Source organism: Schistocerca piceifrons, chromosome 2 (assembly GCF_021461385.2).
Source record: "Schistocerca piceifrons isolate TAMUIC-IGC-003096 chromosome 2, iqSchPice1.1, whole genome shotgun sequence".
Lineage (NCBI taxonomy): Eukaryota > Metazoa > Arthropoda > Insecta > Orthoptera > Acrididae > Schistocerca > Schistocerca piceifrons.
The window spans coordinates 450,115,759-450,139,965 of NC_060139.1; the positions used below are offsets into that span (position 1 = coordinate 450,115,759).

The window sequence follows — 24,207 nt, forward strand, 5'->3', positions numbered from 1 at the left end:
ATTATGGGCGACGATATAAAGCTCAATTGGACAGAATTTGGCCCGATATCCGTCAGAAGGACATCCAACAATTCTGTCAATCAGTGCAAAGCCGCCCGCATCTCGTAGTCGTGCGGTAGCGTTCTCGCTTTCCACGCCCGGGTTCCCGGATTCGATTCCCGACGGGGTCAGGGACTTTCTCTGTCTCGTGATGGCTGGGTGTTGTGTGCTGTCCTTAGGTTAGTTAGGTTTAAGTAGTTCTAAGTTCTAGGGGACTGATGACCATCGATGTTAAGTCCCATAGTGCTCAGAGCCATTTGAACCATTTTTTGAGTGCAAAGCCGAATAAGTACTTGAATAAGGACCAGAGGTAGACCAATGCATTATTGACGTGCTCAATTTGTGAAGCTCTTTTGTTTCAAAAATCATCTAATTTTTCTGCTGTTATAATAATTTGTTTGTCTGCACATGTACATCACTCCTCGGTTTCAATTTGAATTGAACATCACATCTGCCGATTTCTGCCCCACTCGGATAATTCCTTCGTGTTGTGTCTTTTTTTTTTTTTTTTTTTTTTTTTAAATAGTGTATGTCATTTTAATGTCCCCGCCAGAAACAGTATTTAAAGAAAGTAGAGAATAGTCAATGGGGAGCCATACCAAGTGCATTAAGAACAACTGCCCAAGCACTTTGCTTTGCCTCAGCGAATATGCATACCATGTATGGCAGCCGGATTCTCAAATCCTGAATCCCATGGGCATACAGAAAAAATTTAACAGACCTTCAATGGGCGCTACCCCCTACACGGTGCTTCATGAGGACCTAGCAGACTTAAAACGCACAAAAGATTCCTTAATACTGAGCCCCCTAAGGAATTCTCAGCGCCAATGCATGAAGTTCGAAAGATTTAGAGAACACTGAATGTCATCATAACCCGTGTACCGCCAGTCAAAGGAAATCTCATTAAATAGGGCCTTAAAGACGAAGCAGATAACAAACGCGTCTGTATTGATGTCCTGGGCGTGGAACATCTACAGTCTCCCAGTTGCCCCATTGCCGTTTAATTATTTCTTGTATCAGATTCTGTAATTGTTTTAAACATTTCAGCAAAATCTAACCCACAGATTTCAGTCTTCCTAACGGATGTGACTTTTCACGATAAATGTGATATTCAGGGCCCATTCTTGAGCATCCACATATTTTTAAAAAGTATGTTTTGAAAAAAAGTGAAAGAAAAGTTACGAAATTTGTACTTACCTGATTTTTTTTTCGTGGTCCTAAAGTATCCCCCCCCCCCCACCCCCCACCCCAGTGCTAAAAGATATTTTCAAACTGTGAACCCCACTTACACGTCAGTACCTATTTAAAAAGTATGTTGTACATAGAAGTTACCAACAATTAACAAAATTTGGTGTTCTTTTTAATTTTTTGTGGTGGAAATGAAGTCCCTCGTCCCATCGCTGTGGCAGTACACTTACGGAAAATGCATTGGTGTTATTATGCGTTGGGCAAAGAATTGATAGCTAAAAGACTGATTACAATAAATTTTATCCTCAAAGATAAATAACGTTATATCCACGTAGGACCAGGTTTTCGCACAGCATTCGGTGTATCATGGATAAAATAAAACAAGTCTTGTGATTCCTATTTAATCGTGAGGCGATCTCTGGTGGACAGACGGCTGCTAGATGAACTCGGGCACGCAGACGATGAGGGCGAGCTGCCCGCTGGTCATCCAGCCCGGCTGCGACGCGTCGAGCTGTTTCTCCTGGCCCGGCTTCAGCCCGACCGCGGTTTCCGACTTGATCGTCCGCAGCGCCGCCATCGGACACGGCCGGAAGCCGCGCACGGCGTGCTCCAGCCGCGTCTCCACCGGCCAGCGCAAGTCGCCCACCAGCTTCCGGAAGTTCACGTCTCCTTTGAAGATGGCCAGTGCGCTCTCTTGCAGCTCGGCGTACAGCTGTTGGAAAAAGAACACAGCAACTGCGCATGCGAGCAAGAAATGGGGGAATCACATGGGTTTAGTTGTCATTACATCTACATCTACATGATTACTCTGCAGTTCACATTTAAGTGCTTGGCAGAGGGTCCATCGAACCACAATCATACTATCTCTCTACCATTCCACTCCCGAACAGCGCGCGGGAAAAACGAACACCTAAACCTTTCTGTTCGAGTTCTGATTTCTCTTATTTTATTTTGATGATCATTCCTACGTATGTAGGTTGGGCTCAACAAAATATTTTCACATTCGGAAGAGAAAGTTGGTGGCTGAAATTTCGTAAATAGATCTCGCCGTGACGAAAAACGTCTTTGCTTTAATGACTTCCGTCCCAACTCGCGTATCATATCTGCCACACTCTCTCCCCTATTACGTCATAATACAAAACGAGCTGCCCCTTTTTGCACCCTTTCGATGTACTCCGTCAATCCCACCTGGTAAGGATCCCACACCGCGCAGCAATATTCTAACAGAGGACGAACGAGTGTAGTGTAAGCTGTCTCTTTAGTGGACTTGTTGCATCTTCTAAGTGTCCTGCCAATGAAACGCAACCTTTGGCTCGCCTTCCCCACAATATTATCTATGTGGTCTTTCCAACTCAAGTTGTTCGTAATTTTAACACCCAGGTACTTAGTTGAGTTGACAGCCTTGAGAATTGTACTATTTATCGAGTCATCGAATTCCAACGTATTTCTTTCGGAACTCACGTGGATCACCTCACAGTTTTCGTTATTTAGCGTCAACTGCCACCTGCCACACGATACAGCAATCTTTTCTAAATGGCTTTGTAACTGACACTGGTCTTCGGATGACCTTACTAGACGGTAAATTACAGCATCATCTGCGAAGAACCTAAGAGAACTGCTCAGATTGTCACCCAGGTCTTTTATATAGATCAGGAACAGCAGAGCCCCCAGGACGCTTCCCTGAGGAACACCTGATATCACTTCAATTTTACTCGATGATTTGCCGTCTATTACTACGAACTACGACCTTCCTGACAGGAAATCACGAATCCAGTCGCACAACTGAGACGATACCCCATAGGCCCGCAGCTTGATTAGAAGTCGCTTGTGAGGAACGGTGTCAAAAGCTTTCCGGAAATCTAGAAATACGGATTCAACTTGAGATCCCCCGTCGAGTAAGACCCTTCAGTTTTTTTCTGTGCTACAATGTTAAGTAGTAGTAGTTCTACACATACGTTTATCACTTTAGAAGGATGTTGGGCATGTTGTAGTACTACAATTTAAGACATGTAAGCTACGGCTTCTGTTTTGCTCTTTTCTGCTGATGGTTAAGTCAGCGAGCCGAACGTATAAGTGAAAAATTTTGCGCAATGGATTTTATAACGCTAATTTGTCACCCTGACACTTATACGCTCTCCAGAAGGGTAAGCTTATACTTTGCTCTATATGTGACGTTAACTAGTCGTATGCAAATCTGGTTGGTTTCTAACCATATCCTCAGTATATGCTAGAATGTTCAGATGTGCTGACTTCAAACACTGCCTCCACCAGGTGGTTGCAAACATGAAATACACAAATAAGTAGATAATAAAATGACAAAGGAAAGTACTAGCTATGAAGTGATACACCCGGTAGTGTTAAATTCTTTACTCTTCTGCAATTCACTCTAATCAAGATTACACTGTACGAGCAACATTATAGTTCTGCCTATTCACATTTGGTAATCGCTCTCTCTGGCACTGTCCTGTGATATATTCGCGGTCGTAAATTCAAGCGCGGAATACTGACATCAGCTATGGCAATTGCAATTATATTTAGAACTACACTCGCGACTAGCAACGTGAAGCCTCAGCACAGAACGAAATGACACGTAATCAGCAATTTACTTTACTTCCCTAACCGCCGTTGCAAATGCACGACCACTACAGTGATCTAACGCTTATCGCTGCAAAGGTTCTCGGCTCAGCGAGATAACATACATTCTACCTCACCAAAAGCTTCCGTGGGCACCTCCACGGCTGCCGTGAAACACCAAACGATCCTCAGGCTCTCGCTACAAGTCCTCTGTCCCAGTAACGAGGTCGCACACCTCGCCAGGACCAACCTCTCTCCTCAACGACACAGGAACAAGTGTTTCTCAGTCGCTACGCTTTTTCGTAGCTCCTGTTCTTTTTTTCTTCCCCCCTTTAATGTGCGTGGCCAATCATGTTGCTGGAAGGCGTTCGTTTCCGAGCGCCGACCAATCTCAGTTTTGCAACCGACCGAAGCTGCTAGAAGACTGTTCCAGAAGCTTCCGCTCCGGCCGTTGGGAAAACCACCGACACACCGCCACGCATTTTGTGAGCGAGCCCTTCTGCCTTCTCCCTGCCCTCGGCCACGTGGCTCCCGCTAAGCCGCGATCCACCCGCCTGGGGTTTCCAGGAGCTTACGGGCACTGTTGTCTTCAGCTCTCAGGCCTGCCTGCCTCGCTCGTGTCTTTCCCGTTCTCCTGCCGGCCTCCCGTCTCCGTCCGCTTCACTATCGCCCAGCGTGCAGATATTCTGCTACAAATTAAGATCCCTAGCCGATGTCAGCATCGTTAATGGTTTCCTGTCTCGATGTTTATACTATTAAAGGGTCTTCTTTCCGGATTGGTAGTTGTAAAGTGGCTCAAAATGATGCCACCTTACAGACATACAAAATATAATTAACACATATGAGGGGCAAATGAAAACCGAACAGCCGGCCGGTGTGACTGAGCGGTTCGAGGTGCTTCAGTCTGGAACCGCGCGACCGATACGGTTGCAGGTTCGAATCGTGCCTGGGGCATGGATGTGTGTGGTGTCCTTAGGTTAATTAGGTTTAAGTAGTTCTAAGTTCTAGGGGTCTGATGACCTCAGATGTTAAGTCCCATAGTGCTCGGAACCATTTGAACCATTTTTGAAAACCGATCATCTGCCGCAGCGGGACGACGGAATGGTTCCATCCAAAAGTAGTCACCACGATGTTTATCCCACAGGGAGACAGGACGATCAATTCCCGTTTCATAGAAAGCGGTCGGCCGGTGACAGATGTACAGCCGCACCCACTATTGTACTTCCTCATCCGACTGAAACCGACGTCCACGCACCGTTTTCTTCAGGCCGCCAAATATGTGAAAATCGCACGGTGAAAGATCCGGCCTGTACGGAGGATGCTGCTGTGTTTCCCAACCAAATCGCTGCATCGTAGCCTTGGCTTTATGGCGCGTTGTAGTTTCTGCAGAGTCTTCGTAGCTGTGCACACTGATTACGGTTCCATGATCGAGTAACTCGACAAGCAGAAGGCCCCTGCATTCGGAAAAAGGTCATCATAACCTTACTGGAACTCGTGTGAACAGTTTTGGATTTCTTTGGCGGGGGGAGATGTGAAATATTTCCGGTATTAACTTTGCTGTTTGCTCTCGGGCTATCGGAATTATGTCTGACGGAATCAACCGGTTTCACGATAATGCCCGCCCACTCACTGCCCATCGTACGGCTACGTTTCAGCTATATGGTTGGCTCCCAGGTAGATGCCATTTTCCTTGACTTCCGGAAGGCGTTCGATACAATTCCGCACTGTCGCCTGATAACAAAGTAAGAGCCTACGGAATATCAGACCAGCTGTGTGGCTGGATTGAAGAGTTTTTAGCAAACAGAACACAGCATGTTGTTCTCAATGGAGAGACGTCTACAGACGTTAAAGTAACCTCTGGCGTGCGACAGGGGAGTGCTATGGGACCATTTCTTTTCACAATATATATAAATGACCTAGTAGATAGTGTCGTAAGTTCCATGCGGCTTTCGCGGATGATGCTGTAGTATACAGAGACGTTGCAGCATTATAAAATTGCAGCGAAATGCAGGAAGATCTGCAGCGGATAGGCACTAGGTGCAGGGAGTGGCAACTGACCCTTAACATAGACAAATGTAATGTATTGCGAATACATAGAAAGAAAGATCCTTTATTGTATGATTATAAGATAGCGGAACAAACACTGGTAGCAGTTACTTCTGTAAAATATCTAGGAGTATGCGTGCGGAACGATTTGAAGTGGAATGATCATATAAAATTAATTGTTGGTAAGGCGGGTGCCAGGTTGAGATTCATTGGGAGAGTCCTTAGAAAATGTAGTCCATCAACAAAGGAGGTGGCTTACAAAACACTCGTTCGATCTATACTTGAGTATTGCTCATCAGTGTGGGACCCGTACCAGGTCGGGTTGACGGAGGAGATAGAGAAGATCCATAGAAAAGCGGCGTGTTTCGTCACAGGGTTATTTGGTAAGCGTGATAGCGTTGCAGAGATGTTTAGCAAACTCAAGTGGCAGACTCTGCAAGAGAGGCGCTCTGCAACGCGATGTAGCTTGCTGTCTAGGTTTCGAGAAGGTGCGTTTCTGGATGAGGTATCGAATATATTGCTTCCCCCTATTTATACCTCCCGAGGAGATCACGAATGTAAAATTAGAGAGATTCGAGCGCGCACGGAGGCTTTCCGGCAGTCGTTCTTCCCGCGAACCATACGCGACTGGAACAGGAAAGGGAGGTGATGACAGTGGCACGTAAAGTGACCTCCGCCACACACCGTTGGGTGGCTTGCGGAGTATAAATGTAGATGTAGATGTAGAAACACTGCAACATCCTTCATACAGCTCGGGTCTGTCACCGTGTGGTTTTCTCATTTCTGGCGACCTAAAAAGGATTGTATTGAGGTCGGTTTCAGTCGGACGAGAAAGTGCTAGAGTGGGTGCGGTTGTGGATCCGTCAGTGGCCGACTGAATTCTACGAAACAGGAATTGACGGTCTCGTCTCCCAGTGGGATAAATGTCTTAACGCGTGTTGTGATTTCTTCTGAATGGTACCATTCCATGGTACCGTCCTGACCTGTGTTTGGTTTTCATTGGCTGCCTCTCTAATATACCATATTAATTTACAGGAACTGACACGGATGGGCAAGTAATTGGCCTTAGCCGGCCTTACAGTCGAAACCATCCCGGCATTTGCCTTAAGTCACTTCGGAAAGCACAGGGAACCCAGGAACGGATCCAAGGGGACTGGAGGCGATCAGGGCTGGGCATCCTCCACCCTCCTCTCAAGAAAATTTATTAAAACACTAAAAGCGTCTATATTTTTACGTGCAGTAGACTGTCGATAATTCGAAGTTCAAGGGACCTATCAAAAAGTTTCGCTCGTTACACAAGAAAGCAGAAAGTAATAACTAGAACTCAAAATAAAAAAGATAGTTTTTTGCTTACTTAATTCTTTTTTACTGATCTTAATACTTTAAACGAAAGGCACGTACAGCTTTTCAAGTATACGTAAGTAAACATCAGTTTCATTCATTCTTCTGTGCTGAACAAACTGTTATCAACTCTCGCATTTTCTCCATAAAATCTAACAGTTAGCGAACCACCTCTCAGTATCGGCGAACCATTCATAGCGTAGGCTAAGAGCGAATTAAACAGTCCTTTTGTTGTATGTTTTGTTCTCTACATTGATTAAGACATTTCAGTAGTATCCTCAAGATGCGGGAACGCACCTGCTGGTATTTGCTTCCTCCCTCTTTATGAAACTTTTCAGCAATCTTACCTTTCTGCTACAGAATTGTCAACAGCGTGGATGACGGAATCCCGAAAGCTTTTGCTAATCCTCCATGTTCTTCCTTCCACGTTTCACGATCTCAATAACTTGGTTCTTTTCTGCGAACGTCGGACGCATATACGTCTTTCAAGCTATTTTTTCAACTGATTTATATATTGTAGTAACTTATACATTGTTGAAAAAACAAAGGAGTGATGTGAAGAGTTGAATGACGAAATAATTATCTGAACAACTGACGAAACTATTTGAATTACTGAGTGTTACTTAGCTGCTGACTGCGAATTATAGTTTGTTTTCGGGGCGATCTTTCGTGGCAGTCGCTTCCATGTTATAAAAGCCTAATAGTTATTAGACACTAAAATTATTGAATCATAATGAACAGTTCAGATATTCAACAAACGCTGAGAATATTTTTATAATAAATATTACATATAATAATTCCTTGAAATAATGTTTTTATCGAAGAGATGTTCAATATCGTTTTTCTTGTTTTCAGGCAGAGAAAACTTTAGCCAACCAACTTTCCGACCTACATGCACCAGCATAAATACGTTCAGATACTCAACAAACGCTGAGAATATTTTTTATAATAAATATTACGTATAATAATTCTTTGAAATAATGTTTTCATCGAAGAGATGTTGAATATCGTTTTTCTTGTTTTCAGGCAGAGAAAACTTTAACCAACCAACTTTCCGACCTATATGCACTAACATAAATATCACTTTTTCCTGCATCAGAACTGGGAGCAGCAGCAACTGATCCTCTATCATTATAGCATTTCATTACGGATGAGGCATTTCTTTGAAAATGTAGATTTTGAAACATTTTATTATGTTTTTCCTCTACCTCATTACTTGGAGCTGTTTCACGGGCTTCTTTTCCTTGAGTGCATGCTAGAGTAGCACAATTTCCATCCTCTGCACTATCGTGCACTACGACAGGTGAACACCTTGATGACAGCATCATTATTGTACATGGAAAGGGAACAGAAATTGAAATGATATATTCTTAAAAAGCGACACAACTCAAAATGCCATATTCTACTTCAAAACCGACACAACTGAGAACATATCTTCTATAACGAAGCTACTCACGATATAAAAAATAAACATCACAAATACTACAATACATACTATAATCAACAGTATCGTGTTTACTTGTGAAACCTAATGTTGCCTAATTTAGGAAACAGCGAACTTGTTTTGGCCAAAGCAAATGGCTCAGGCTCTGAGCACTATGGGACTTAACTTCTGAGGTCATCAGTCCCGTAGAACTTGGAACTACTTAAACCTAACTAACCTAAGGACATCACACATATCCATGCCCGAGGCAGGATTCGAACCTGCGACCGTAGCGGTCGCGCGGTTCCAGACTGTAGCGCCTAGAACCGCTCGGCCACTCCGGCCGGCTGGCCAAAGCACAAAAATGGAAAAGTTCAATTTATTCATTAAAACTAACGTAACTCGAAATTCCCGTAAATGATTCTTAAAAACTGACATGATCCAAATTAGCCGTTCTGTGCTTACCTCGATCAACATTAGTGACACAAATGAAAATATCACGATGCTTTTTTGTGGGTTCAATCCAAAAGAACGTCACAACTCATAACACGGTTCTGAACTTCTTAACAACGATCAGTTCGCTATGGAATTCAATGATCAACTAACAATGCAACGCTCTTGTTGTTATGAGCACTTCCCTATTCCAAAAAATTAAAGTGACACAACGTCCTCTAACGACCAGATAATGAAATTACGGAAACACACTTTCGTGAGTGGTCAAATAACATTTCTTCAACTCTGCCATAATAATGACCTAAAAATGAAGATTTTTGAGTTACGTCACTTTTGTAGCAAGGGTGTGACATATGAAATTGTCTCGTATTTCGTTTGTAGTGAGGATCTTCTAATATTTTTATCTAAATCTTCCATTATATGAGTATTCTCATATCTTATCTGACGGCCTGTCTTCGATGCTGCCTCCTGTTACTTCTCTACAGTGTACTTGGTTTCCTCACTAGTGGTGCCAGCAACAGCTAAGCACTTCACATCGATTCTCTGTCCTGAGTTCACGATGTTTGCACTCTAGACTTCTTTCCCCATTGTCTGAAGATATTGTCTAATACTAACAAAGAGATAGAGGGGCTGGCCAGTACTTACCTCAGCTCAGTACAGCCGATAGATACACATAAAACAGAACTGAAAATTTACATTCCTAGCTTTCAGAACTTTGTTCCTTCATCAGGGAGGAGAGAGGGGAAAAAAGGGAAGAAGGGAAAGTGGATTCAGTTACTCACAACCCAGTTTATGAAGCAACAGGGAAAGGTAAACAGGGAGGGTAGCAAGGATGGAGGCATGGTTGTCAGAGGGAAGCCAAAGATATTCTACTGTAAGTACTGTGCCAGCTTCAAACCAAAGAGGACGCATCAGAAGTAAAGTATAAACACAGTCTAACATGTTATGTTAGACTGTGGTATAAAGATAAACACAACTATGTTGGATGAAAAGATGCGTGAATGGCTAAAGAGGAAAGGGAAAGAGGAGAAGACTGAAGAGTGAATGGGAGTGAGGTTGTTTAACGTAGGTTCAGTCCAGGGGGATGGCGGGATGAAAGGATGTGTTGGAGTGCAAGTTCCCATCTCCGCAGTTCAGAGGGACTGGTGTTGGGTTAAAGAGAAGGGGAATTGGCCATGTTCTTGTCGAACTACCGTACTTCATTAGGATCAGATATTTCATCGTACCCTTAATATTGTCTTCCAACACAGAGCCTGCTCAGCACACGATATATGTTTCCTAAACCCTCCTTGATATCCACCAGTCACGTGAACTGTTTGCTGCTCAATTCTGTTTAAGAAGGATTTGGGTAGTAATTATTACACATTAACGGTGCATCTGAAATAATGAATTGGTGTACGGAATCGTTGGAATCTTTTCTAAAAGTCCCAAACTTCGCCGAAAATTTCGTAATCGTAGTTGCTTTTGCTCAGTATTCATCAGCTGTGACACACGACTTGGCAAATATTAAAACAAAGGCGTTTTTCGTTGCGGCGAAATACAACCACCAACTTTTTCCTCCGAACGCGAAAATATTTAGTTTGCGCCCAACTGCATAAGGAGAACTACCATCGTAATAAAATAAGAGGACCGAGATGACGCACGGAAAGACTTCAGTGTTCGTTTTTCCCACGTGCTGTTCGAGAGTGGAACCATAGAGAAACAGCCTGAAGCTGGTTGATGAACCTTCTGCCAGACACCTAAGTGTAAATTGGAGAGCAGTCATGTAGATGTAGATGGTGATTCGTGACGTTTTCGATAAGTGAGTTGCTGCATTTTTCTATTGTCTTTACTGCAGTATATAAAAGATGCGGAATTTTCAATATTTATTATGATCTTCATATAGAGTAAAGAACGAATTTGGCAAGAACACCCACCCCCTTATGGTTTCCTTGTGGTCCACTTGTGCAGAAACTCACATATATACTCGTACGTACTGAACATCACACACAATTTTCTGTGCACCGTGCACAATGGAAGCAAAACGTACAAAAACTAAACATTTTTAGAGAGGATATTTTTACGCATAATCAACAGAGAGAACGCTATATGTCGCCCACAGAATACGATATACTATTCTTTTGTGCAGATGGATTTTATCTTAACAGCATGAATCATTATTTGCTCGCATACATTGTGGTCAGAAACAGTCTGAAAGGCTTGCAAGGGTGTTGCTGGGCAGGCTGTGCCGAGAAATAATTGTTGAGAAAAAACTTCTTTACGTTGCGCCATTTACGATGTAGCTACCACTGAAGTTAGTCAGTCAAGTTGTCGTATGCACAAATTCAGGTAGTTCGCTAGTGGTGGTGTTGCCAAATGTGTTCTTCATTGGTTTCCTCAACCGAACAAGAGATGCTTGCTACTGTCCAGTGTCCAGATTTTGTATCGCTCTGTTGTTCAGTTTGAGCGGAATAAACAAAGAAGACTTTTGGCAGCACCGCCTCTGGCAAGCTTCTTGAATTTGCGCACAAAAAGTCCCGAATGGCTAACTTCAATGCTAAATAAATCGGAAATGGCGCAACGTATCGATTTTTTAACAATCACTTCGCAGCACAACCCATTCTGCAAAACCTTACAAGCTTTTCTTCTTGGTTAAAAGATACTTAAATTGCTCTGAGAAGTATAGACCTGTATGCCACTTCATGTCTGGGTGATATAAAGTTGCAGATATTTTTCCCATAATTATGAATATGCATGTATTGTTGTGCCATGGGATGTTTAGGTCCAGGTAACTGATGTTTTTGGCTTGTTTATGTTCCACTGTAAAGTTAATTTTCTGGTGAAGACTAGTCAATTAATTTAGTTTGTCCACTCTCTTTGGCAGTCTTTTTACTAGCAGTAATGTGTGTATCTCCTATAAAAAACAATTTTCTTTAGACAGTATTCTTGGTTGTTAAATAACTTTTATTCCAGGTAATGCATGTATGTGTCAGCTATGGTACTACATGTACATCATGTCATTGCTAGACTGCCTGGCTACTTATAAACTTTGTCATTAAATGTTCAATAGCTGAAAACTTAGGGTAAGCTGGAGGCATTCCATGACTTCAACAATCTCTGTGTATGCAGTTTTCTCATTTCTGATAACGTTTTTTCTTATTAGTGCTACAGCTTCTTGTATAGGTCATTTTTGAGTGACAAATGGCAATTTAGATTCATAAAACCGAGTAACTGTGGGAATTTCATGGCTCTTAGTTCCTCAGCTAGTACCAAGCTGTCTCTTTACGAACATGTTATTCCGAATGCATGATTTTTAATCAGTATTTTACTCGGTTTCTGTGACAGTTTGTGTGCTGGGCTATTTACAGAGCTGACTACTGCTCTTATTGGATTTCCTTTTTTGTGCATTTTTGGTTATGCTGTTTCACCTACGTACATAAATACTCTGAAAGCCGCCATATGGTGTATGGCCAAGAGAGCACCGTACCGCTACTAATCATTTCCTGTCCTCTTTCACTCATAAATGGAGCCAGGGTGCAAAAGCGTGTGATAAGAATCATTTGTGGTGTAAATTCAAGAACATCATGTAGAAACCTGTTCAAGGAACTTTGTATTCTAACCACTGCTTCTCAATATATTTATTAGTTAATGAAATTTGTTGCAAGTAATACATCTCTATTTCCAACCAATAGTTCAATACACAGTATCAATACTAGGAATACGAACAATCTACATAAAGACTGGAAATCACTTACCTTGGTCCAAAAAGCGGTCCAATATTCAGGAACACACATTTTCAATAAATTGCCAGCAGCCGTTAAAAACTTGGCTTCGGATAAAACACAGTTTAAACAGACTTTTTGATAGGCAACTCCTTCTACTCTATAGATGAATATCTTAACAGAGACTGTTAAGCCAGCTTAAGTAAAAATGTCTGTTAGATTTCGGTTTTGACAGCACTTGGTCACAATAATCAAGATTGGGTATTTTGTGTATGATAAATTTATTAATAGTGAATAACAATGTTTCATTCTGAGTGCATGTTAATTCTGTAAATATTACCGCATTGTGTTCACTTATTTCGACAATCTCCTGACGAATGATCAGGGTAGTAAGTATTATATTCAAATGTTTTATGTTATGCTTTCTGACATGTTCCACATCCACGAGAATAATCTAATTTTTAGGGCCTGTGGAACGAAAACTGAATCTAATGTAATGTAATATAATCTAATCCAGGCAAAAATCTCTCTCAGGATGCCTCTGTAGAAAACTTGATTTCTCTTACCTTGATTTTTTTTTTTTTATCCTTACGCTAAATGTGCGTTGGTGACAGCAGAATCGTTCAGCATTACTGGAAGCTCGGTTAAGATTACGAGTTGGGTGCAGAGCCATAGTTAGCTAGTATGTTGAGTGGTACCTGTGGTGTTCAGTGAAGAATACCGCTTGTCTTGTCTTGTGCGAGACCATACCAATCCAAATTCTGGAATCATGGTATGAAGAGCTATAGGATATGACGACAGGACTTACTGGTAGTTTTTGCTCCCTATCATGTGCCAAGAACGGTAATTGTTGTTGTCTTACTTTTAAGACCAAGATACCCTTTAGTATATTTCATCAGGACAATGTAAAACCTACACCACAGTACAAACTGCAAACATCTTGTGAAACGTACAGATCCTTGACAGGCATAACCAGTCCCCTGATTTGTCACCAGCTAAGTATGTCTCGGACGTGAAGGGAACATGTATATCTTCATGCCAGCCTCCAGGCAGAAAATTTCAGGAATTGACACGACATGTGATTCAGACATGACGCAAAATTCCTAAAGAAGGCATTTGGAGGCTCCGTGCTTCCATGCCACAGTGAATACAATAGTATATACTGATGTTAATGATGAACCCGAATTCCCAATGGAACGAAAATTTAATCGTTTAACACCAGTTATGTGAAGATCTCCAGAAAATTTGATATGTATTGAAATTGTGCTTCATGGTCTAACACTTTATATTTGTGCCAGTGTATTTATTTGACTACAGAACTAGGGACACTGTATGTGGAATCATACCTTGGGGTCCTCCTTGGGCATGCGGTCATAGGTCAGTGGCAGTGTCCAGAAGTATTCAGCAGAGGCAATCCAGGGCCCACCATCCTGCAAGCGGTCCTTCCAATCCACAGCCAGCAGGCGAGCAGCCTCTGGAGCATCCCCAGTTGTCAGCTGCTCCAGCAGGTATTGCAGGTCGTCCATCGTTGCGTCAGACACATAGTACGGATGGGCCTGCAATGTATCAGCAAAACTCAGTCATCTTCTGTCACTGACACAGAGAAGAAAGAAAAGTAGGATGAGGAATGTTAACTTCCTAACGATGACAGGTCATTGGAGAGGCGCTCAAGCTCAAATTAGTGAAGACTGTGGAAGGAATTTGGCCATGTGCTTTGAAAGAAACCTTCCCAACATTCGCCTTAAGCAAATTAAGGGCATCATGGAAAACATAATCTGGGTGATCAGATGAGTATTCGGTTGACTATCTTCCCTAATAGGAGTCCCAGTGTAACGCCACTTCAGTCAGTGACTCCAATTTCCACCGGTAACACAGGAAGTGTTGGAAGCTCAGATAAGTAGATCATACTGACTGCGCTGTGGTTTCATGAGAGGTTATTGACATGTTTGTATTTACCTGGGCTTCAGAGGGATTAAAAATGCAGAGAACACAGGTGTTTACAGTCGAAATTATCAATAGTGAATAACGTCTAAAACTGGCTTCTAGCTTATTAAGATGTACACTGTGTAACGGAACATATTAAAGGCTTTACTTTACCGAAGTATGCGATACCCTCCAAATTCAACCAGTTTAACGAGTATTTATGATTATAGAAAAGTTATTGTGTATGTTAACAATGATTGCATAACATGTCTCCATAAACAGTCAACCCATTAAATTATACTGAATAACTGACCCACACAAAAGTTAATATCACTTGAACACTGATGCAGCAAATGTCATCATGCTAAAACACTAAGTTCATCTTAAATAATTATTATGAAGTACGAAAAATAGTGGCCAACTCACGTATTTTGGATCTCCTTAAATAAAAATCACCCAGTGAAACCTGTTTGTTCACTAGGACCGTTTTCAATCAGTATTCACGTAAACACTCCTATTTTAGACGAAAACCAAATAATTCATGTTATTTACTTATTTATGCAAATTAGAGAAGTCAATTGACAAACTTCTAAAAAACGGCCTTTTTGTAGCAAAGAATTATTCTGTCAAGTCAACAAATATGTCTGTCATTTTAATAACATGTTAGATTATGTCACTCGATGTAAATTAATAACTTTTCTGCACAAATTATGATAACAGATGTACATGTGACTTATAAACTATATCTCTTTTTAGTAGTTCTTTGACAAGGTTATAAATACAAGCAGCAAGCAGGGTCAGGAGCACAGTCGGAATGTCACTTTGGTAAAGTGTGTCTGTGTGTTATTGCTTGAGATGGATAAATAATGCAAAGAACATGTAAAAGAAGTACTTCTTTGTGTTGTGTCATTGTCTTTGGTGGTCAGTGGAATTAAGATGGCCACCAGAGTAATAAATATTTGAAGTTTAAATATTTGTTGGTTTCGCTCATTATTTATCATCAAAAGCACATTAAAAACACGGAACCTCATCTTTTAAACCCTAGACAACCAGATTTAGAGCCATCATCAGCATCGAGACACAGCAGCGATCCAGCAAGCAGCAGCGATTACCACAATGCATTTTAATGGCGCCAACCTAACATCAAGTGCTAACAAGCTCCGTAAATGGGAGTGAAATAGTGCGAGTATAGCAATATCTACGACTAGGCGACCATTACAACTGATAAGCCAAAACATTATGTTCACTTGGCGCTGCGAAACTGAACGTGGACTGGCAGCGTTGTGGGCACTTAATGGCAAGGAAAGTATATACGTAGAGCAGAGACGAAGGGGAATCACACTAGCAACGATGCGAGTCAGACACCCACCAACATAGACGACTTTCACAAAGGGCGTATGGGTTTAATGTGTTAAGATTGCTGGATCCAAGGATGTACACTATACCACATGGAATAAGCATGATTTTATTGGTACAAAGCACACATATACAGATATAAACCTTCTTGATTTTCGGTACACTTGTTTATTGTTTCGCGCGCGATCACAGACTGCTCAAAAAGAGCTTGCCAAATAAAGATGTTACACGCAACTTGGTCGATAGTCGCCAGATTATCCCCCCCCCACCCCCCTACCATAGAGTGTGGAGCACAAACACTAATATGAGGGCATACATGTAAAGGAAGAACCCAGGGGGGAGGGAGAGGGTGTTTAAACAGAAACAATACATTACATTACATTAGTAAATGAAGTCCTCGAGCCAGCAAGGGGGCGGATGGTCCGGCCTGACCGGGCGAGTCCTTGTACAGCAGTGGAGGGATCTGGGAAGGGGACAGTGGGTTGTGAGGAGCCGGGGTAGCGAACCTGAAGGTCTGTTGTGGTACGAAAGACTCTTACCGTTGGTGGGTCAGTACCAACAGGCAAGGGGACAGACTGGAGAAGATGAATGTGGGTCAAGTTGTCATTGGGGAACTGGCTTGTTCGTAGAATACACACACATTATCCAGATGCATAACAAAAACACTGTAGAACTGCAAATGAAATCAGTGTTGACATTAACTACCACTTCCATATAGGGGTTGACAGAATCTCCACACGAGTCATCGCTGGCAACATCACATGTTCTGAGGCTGGCCCCTGATACATCACTAAATCCTAGCAGGGGAAAGGTGGGGGGCTGCCTGTAGGAGGAGGAGTCATCACACGCATCACTCTATAGGGGGATGTCACACGCACCTGTAGCACTGTCACAAGACTTGGAGTGGGTAACATCACACGTGTGAGTATGGTCGTCACCCACCTGCTGACCGTCGGTAGATGCCTCGTGCGAGGTGGGTGTAGTAGAGGGTGGGGACCGACAGGGTGGGGTATCGGGCAGTTCTCCTGGAGACCACACCAGTTTGAGGTGGCAGACAGATATCGTTTGAGGTGTGCCATTAATGAGCCCTTTGAACGTGTTGTTACATCATGATATGACTCTGTGCGGGCCAGAATATGAAGGGCTGAGTGCCGGTCAGATGGTGTCAATGCGCACAATGATGTGAGTACAATATGCCAAGTCCTTATGCTGAAATACAGGAGGGAGTGAGTGCAGTCGAGGAGGGAGCGCACGAATATTAGTGGTTAGCCCCTTAACATGCTTAACTATTTCTGCTGGGAGTGTGAGGGGTTTTCTGAATAGTACTTCTGCCAGGGATGCGCCAAGGTCCTCTTTGTATGTGGCCCAAATGCCTAACATTACCCATGGTAAGGCGTTGGCCCACTCACCTCCATGGCACATCAGGGAAGCTCTAAGCGTTCGGTGCCAGTATTCAACAAAACCATTGCTGTGGAGATGGTATGCTGTTGTCCTAAATTGTTTCACCCTGCACAGTTCACAAAGTTGCCAGAAGAGGGCAGACTCGAACTGGCGACTCTGGTTGGTGGTGATAGAAGCTGGGCAGCCGAAGTGCGAGATCCACATTAACCCTAGGACGCCTAATGAGGGGGTTCGTTGAATCCACAATTTTTTTATGTTCCCTGCTTTTGCCAAAGTAAGTTTCATAGAGTTATTGTTTGTTGGCTATTTTATGAAACATTAGTGTCAATATATTTTATAGAAAGTTCCTGCTTTGAAAGAAAAAATAAATCAACTTATTATGGGTCCAACAAACGCCCCCTTAGGCTTCCATGCTATAGAAAATTTCCCTTAGTAGGATTTCGTATTTCTCATATCTACAACAATGTAAGTTAGTTTCTTGTTGGATGGTATTCTTGATATTCACAACAATCGGTTTACTTTCAGAGGAAATGATTGTTGATGTCAGTCAGCTGTTATTTATCTTGTAAACTTGCAGTGAGTTAGTGCAGTTCCCTACTGTTCACACCCAGACTTAGAAATGACTAAAAAAATACATGACTCGTCTTTAGAAAGAGTTCTGAATGAAATTTTAGATGAAGATTCTGACTCGGGGAGTGAAAGTGAATATGAGGATGGTGTTATGGAGTATGATTAAGATCGAGAAAGTGATGTGGATGTTAGAGAAGATGAAGGTACCGCAGCTTCAGGCAGTGACCATCAGGATGTTATTGTGGTCAAGTCTGGAGGAAGGTACCTAACCACACAGCCTAGAATTCCTCGGAGGTCAGTTACTAATATAGTAAGAGAGCAGGCAGGAGTAACTACAGCTGGTGTTTGCCATTCACCTGGAGAAGCCTTGAATTTACTTCTTACACCTGGCATCATGGATGTTATAGTAAAACATTTCAAATGAAGAGGCAGTTAGGCAAAACGTTACTTTGACTAATGAGAAAGAATTGTATGCCTTTATAGGAATCCTGATACTTATGGGGGCAAATAAGGACAATTCTGTCAGTGTACACGATCTTTGGTCAGACCTAATGGGTCGGCCAGTTTACAAGGGTATTATGGCAAGAGAACGTTTCAAGGATTTATTGCAATCATAAGGTTTGATGACAAAAGTACCCACCAGCTAAGAAGGGAAGCAGACAAGTTCACAGAACTCTGTGATGTTTTCAACAAAGGGAATAATAGGTTTCCACTACTGTGTAAACCAGGGGTCCACCTCACCATAGATGAGATGCTGAGCTTGTTTAGAGGGCGCTGCCCCTTCAAAGTATTTATGACAGATAAGTCGGGCAAGTATGGCATCCTTATACGCACGATGCCCGATACAGTTGGCAGATACGTCTTGAATGAGGAACCCTATGCAGGTAATGTTCAGAATTTGTGGAAAGAAGAACGGGGTTCAGCAGCTGTCATCAAATGTCTGGTAGCACCTGTGAAAAATACTGGTAGAAATATTACTACAGACCAATACTACACTTCGGTGGATTTGGCGGAAGAGTTATACCAAGACTACAAAGTTACTACATTAGGAATTCTCCAGTCAAACAGGAAGCATATTCCAGACAACACGTTTCCGCTTCACTGGTGACCCCGACGTGATCTGAGGCTAAAAAACACGTGGTGACGAACGTTCGTAGGTACGAGAGACGCGGAACCGCGAGTAGGCTTGCGCGCATACGCCTGCGCCGAACAGTGCTCCGTAGTAAAATTTTTTTTTAACTAACTTTTTTTGTATTGTTTTTGTGTGCGTATATTTTGATCGCGAACTGCTTAGTGTTATTTTTTTTTCTTTTCGTGTGTTTCCCTTGTGTTATTTTCACTGTGTACTTTCCTCTTGTACGAGGATTCGACTCTGAGCTAAGATGGCGACACTAGAGGAGTTGCGAAAGATCGTCGAAGAACTGCTCGCACGCAACACTAGGCTAGAGAATGAGCTACAGGCACGGACTACACGCGCGGACGCCGCGCAGCCGCAGACAGCTCAGGACAATGTTGGCGCGCAAATCCCCGCCACACCGACGCCTCCTACGACCGCCGGAACGCCGACAAGCGCTGGACGGGCATTGATCAGGCTGCCTCCCTTTTGGCTGCGCGACCCTGTGATGTGGTTCAGCCAGGTTGAGGCGGTATTTATGAGCAACCACGTGACCTGCGACCTGGCGAAATTTGGGCACGTAGTGAGCCAGCTGGACCAGAACTATGCGGCAGAAGTGCGGGATATAATCACCGCCCCACCGACGCAGTCGAGCTACAAACGGCTCAAGGAAGAGCTGATCCGGCGGATTTCGTCGTCAGAGGAACAGCGTGCGCACCAACTGCTGCGGCAAGAGGAATGCGGCGATCGGAGGCCCTCGCAGTTCTTGCGCCACTTGCGGAGCCTCGCGCAGTCCGATATGGTGCCAGATTCGCTGTTACGCACTATCTGGGTGCGCAGCCTCCCAGCTCAGGTGCAGGCAGTGATAGCCGCACAGACGGAGATGCAGCTGGACGCCGTCGCTAACTTGGCCGACAGGGTGCACGACGCGCTGACAACGGCGCCTAGCACTGCGGCTGCGGCAGCTTACGACTCCGTCCCCTCACCTCCGTGGCGGCAAGCGCCTCCCGCACCCGCATCGGATGCCGACCTGCACCAGCTAGTGCAACACTTGACCGCACAGGTGGCAGCTCTCTCGACGCAAGTAGACCGGTTGGCGCGCTCGCAGCAAGAGGGCAGCACGCGCCGCAGCGGCAGCAGACCGGGCGACAGGCGGCGTGGCTCGCGCAGCCGGCAACGCAGCAACAGCCGCTCCAACGGTACCCCGCCGACGTCACGGCACGCACAAAGCGGCTACTGCTGGTACCACGCCCGCTTCGGCAACGAAGCAACCAGGTGCCGCGCTACTTGCTCGCACCCAAATGCCAGCTGCGACCGGACCTAGGCGCACCCGGCTGCAATATGATATCGAAGCGTCTGTTTGTTGCGGAACGGGGGGCAGGCGCGAGGTACCTCGTCGACACGGGGTCGGACCTCTCGATATTCCCCCGTTCTATGTTACGAGACCGCAGGCGGGCCGAGGCACTCTGCCTTACAGCGGCGAACAATTCCACTATTAAAACTTACGGCACACACAGCCGCAATATAGATCTAGGCCTACAGCGCACGTTCTCGTGGACTTTTACCGTGGCCGACGTCAATGAGCCGATCCTGGGCGCAGACTTTCTCGGCCACTACGGGCTACTAGCCGACATCGCAAATGGCCAGCTCATCGACGCCACGACTAATTTAAAGATAGCGGGACAGCGCCGGCAGGCTGCATACTACAGCGTTAAACCCGTGAAGTGCCCCGGACCGTACGCTGACATTCTTGAACAATACCCCGACCTAACCCGCCCAGCCAGTGCACCGAGAGACATCAAACATTCGACGGTGCACCACATAATAACCACACCCGGACCCCCCACATCGTGTCGCCCACGTCGACTCGCGCCGGACAGACTCGCAGCAGCAAAGGCAGAGTTCGAGGCCATGCTGCGGCAAGGCATCGTGTGACCATCGAGCAGCCCATGGTCATCGGCGTTGCATTTAGTGCCCAAAAAAGACAATTCGTGGCGCCCGTGTGGGGACTATCGCGCCCTTAATTCGCGAACGGTGCCGGACCGCTACCCAGTCCCACACCTTCAAGACTTCAGCTACACCTTGGCGGGCTGCGCGGTGTTCAGCAAGATTGACTGCGCAAAGGCGTACACCCAAATTCCGGTGGCGCCCGAAGATATCGAAAAAACAGCCATCATAACGCCCTTTGGGCTTTTCGAAAGCCTGTTTATGACTTTCGGTCTTCGGAATGCTGCCCAGACTTGGCAGCGGTTCCTGGACGGCGTCTTGCGAGGCTTGCCATTTTGCTTCGCGTACCTCGACGACATCTTGGTGTATTCCAAGTCGCCCGAACTCCACCGCCGCCACTTAACGACCATCTTTCAGCGCCTGAGTGAAGCCGACATCGTCATTAACCCCGCTAAATGCGAGTTCGGAGTGACGGAAATTGAGTTCCTCGGCCATTTAATTACGCCCACCGGATCGACACCGCTACCGGAGAAAGTGAAGGCAATACAGAACATGCCGCGTCCGCAGACGCACAGAGAATTACGACATTACCTCGGCATGTTGAACTTTTATCAACGACACCTGCCCAACGCCGCAGCCGTGCAAGAGCCGCTGACTAAGGCGTTACAAAGTCCTACCTCAAAAGGAAGGACCCTCGTGAATTGGACAGACGCAATGGAGCAGAGCTTCACGGACTCAAAAAGGAGTCTCGTGGAAGCGACGCTGCTCGCGCACCCGGTACATGACACGGACTTATCTGTAGTCGTGGACGCCAGCCAGGCCGCCATCGGCGCGGCGTTACAACAGCGCGTCGGTGGGAGTTGGCAGCCTCTCGGTTTTTTCTCTAAAAAGCTTTCCGATTCACAACGTGCTTGGAGCACTTATGACCAAGAGTTGCTTGCGGTATACGCGGCGGTGAAATACTTCCGATCGTCCATAGAAGCCCGACAGTTCATCATTTTCACCGATCACAAACCCATTACCCACACGTTCGAGAACAACCACACTAAGTGTTCACCGCGCCAACTCCAGCAGTTAGAGTACGTGTCGCAATTCACGACTGACATTCGACACATTTCGGGGATAGACAATATCGTCGCCGATTGTTTGTCCCGAGCGTGTGCCGTTATTTCACCCCCTGTGAACTTTGAGGACGTGGCCCAAGTACAGGAGAGTGACGAAGAACTGCACCGATTCCGTCACACTTCCAGCGGCCTGCAACTGGAGCTGGTGCCTGTCCCCGGCTCCGCACGGAAGATTTGGTGTGACACCTCAACCGGCACGCACCGACCGTTTCTCCCGGAGAAATTCCGGCGCAGTGCCTTCGACTGTGTCCACGAACTGTCACACCCCGGCACCAACACCACTGCGACACTCGTGGCTGCGCGTTTCGTCTGGCCCGGGCTTCGGAAGGACTGCCGCGAATGGGCGTGCACTTGCACCGCATGTCAGCGCGCCAAAGTCGGCAGGCACACCCACGCACCCGTGGGCACCTTCCCGGACGCGACGCGCCGATTTGCGCACGTCCACGTGGACCTCGTCGGCCCACTTCCTCTCTCACAAGGCAAGCGGTACCTCCTAACTATGGTGGACCGCTTCACTCGCTGGCCGGAAGCAACGCCCATCGCTGACGTCACAGCCGAGACCGTCGCCACCGCATTCGTCGACACCTGGGTGGCACGCTTCGGATGTCCCAGTCACGTGACAACTGATCGCGGCCGCCAGTTTGACTGCGCGTTGTTCACGCACGTCGCCAGATTGTGTGGCACCCGGTTACACAGGACAACCAGCTACCATCCGGCGTCGAATGGCATGGTCGAACGGTTCCACAGGACCCTCAAAGCCGCTCTAACCTGCCACAACACCTCATGGCCAGAGGCGCTTCCACTGGTGCTGCTCGGCCTGCGAGTCACGCCGAAGGAGGAGATCGGCGCGTCACCTGCCGACCTCGTTTACGGGCAATCCCTGACAATCCCGGGCGATTTTGTCGAAGATGCAAGACTCCCACGCGACACCGTGGCACCCACTCTGGCGGAACGTCTGCGCAGTCACATGGCCGGCCTCCGAGCGCACGCACCGACGCGGCACGGCACCGGGAAGATATTCGTCCACGCCGACCTGCCGCGCTGCACGCACGTCATGTTGCGTACCGACGCAGTACGGCCACCTCTCCGACCGCCCTACAGTGGACCGCACCGCGTGATCGCCCGAGGAGACAAAACGCTGGTCCTCGAGTGCAACGGAATGCCGTCGACAGTGTCAGTCGACCGCGTCAAACCAGCCTACGTCTTGCCCGCTCCATCAGCCACGCATTTCTTCGACCTGGCAGAAGATCTGTTCACGGACGACACTCCCTCTGCCAGCGGTCAGACGGAACCCGCACCCGGAGCCGCCGGTGACGCACAGCCGCAGCCTGCTGTCATCGCGCCGCCACGTGCGCCTCCCTCCACCACGCCCAGGCAGCTGGTACAGCCGCCCGGACCGCGCCCACCACAGGCGCACCGGTCGCCCCCACCACAGCCGCCAGCGGACTACGTCACGCGCGCCGGCCGCCGCGTCCGATTCAAACGGCCGTGCTGCGTCGCCAGCGCGCCACGACACCCAAACCGGCAATCACGCGCCCGAGCCACCGAACGCCGTCAGAATTCGGCGCCCACGAGCCGCCGTCCACTGTAGAGGCCTGACCTCCAGCTGCAAGTGCCTTCGGCCGGTAACTCCAGTCGAGCGTTCGTCACAGCTCCTGGACCCGCGTTCGCGTCTTTTGCCTCCGCCGCGTCGGGCGTTGAGGCCGGATCGGCACACGCGCCAGCTTACCGCATTCGCTTCTCCGTCGAGCTCCGGACATCGCGCACCACACCGCCCGGCTTGTCCGTAGTAGCTCCCGGAATCCGCGTTCGAGTTCCGACGGTAACGCACTCGCGCAAGCGCCTTCGAGACGTCACCACCAATGACCTGCAACGCGCGCCTTCACGCGCATCGCTACGGACAGTCGCAGCCAGTGCCTGCTGCCGCTGTCACTAGCCGCCAGCGCGAGGACACGCCCACCGCACGCCGCTGTCACTAGCCGCCAGCGCGAGGACACGCCCACCGCA

The 24,207-nt window shown here is 46.2% G+C and overlaps 1 protein-coding gene across 1 annotated transcript in view; it reads right to left on the minus strand.

The window, feature by feature from the left end:
* Positions 1–1,663: 1,663 nt before the first annotated feature.
* LOC124775475 (damage-control phosphatase ARMT1-like) overlaps positions 1,664–24,207 on the minus strand; it is a 158,232-nt gene continuing 135,688 nt past the window's right edge. Inside the window, exons 6-7 of the mRNA XM_047250308.1 lie at positions 14,112–14,321; positions 1,664–1,939 (exon numbers count right to left, since the gene is read on the minus strand). Of these exons, the coding sequence (XP_047106264.1) occupies positions 1,664–1,939; positions 14,112–14,321 (486 nt within the window). The remainder of the gene's footprint in view (positions 1,940–14,111; positions 14,322–24,207) is intronic.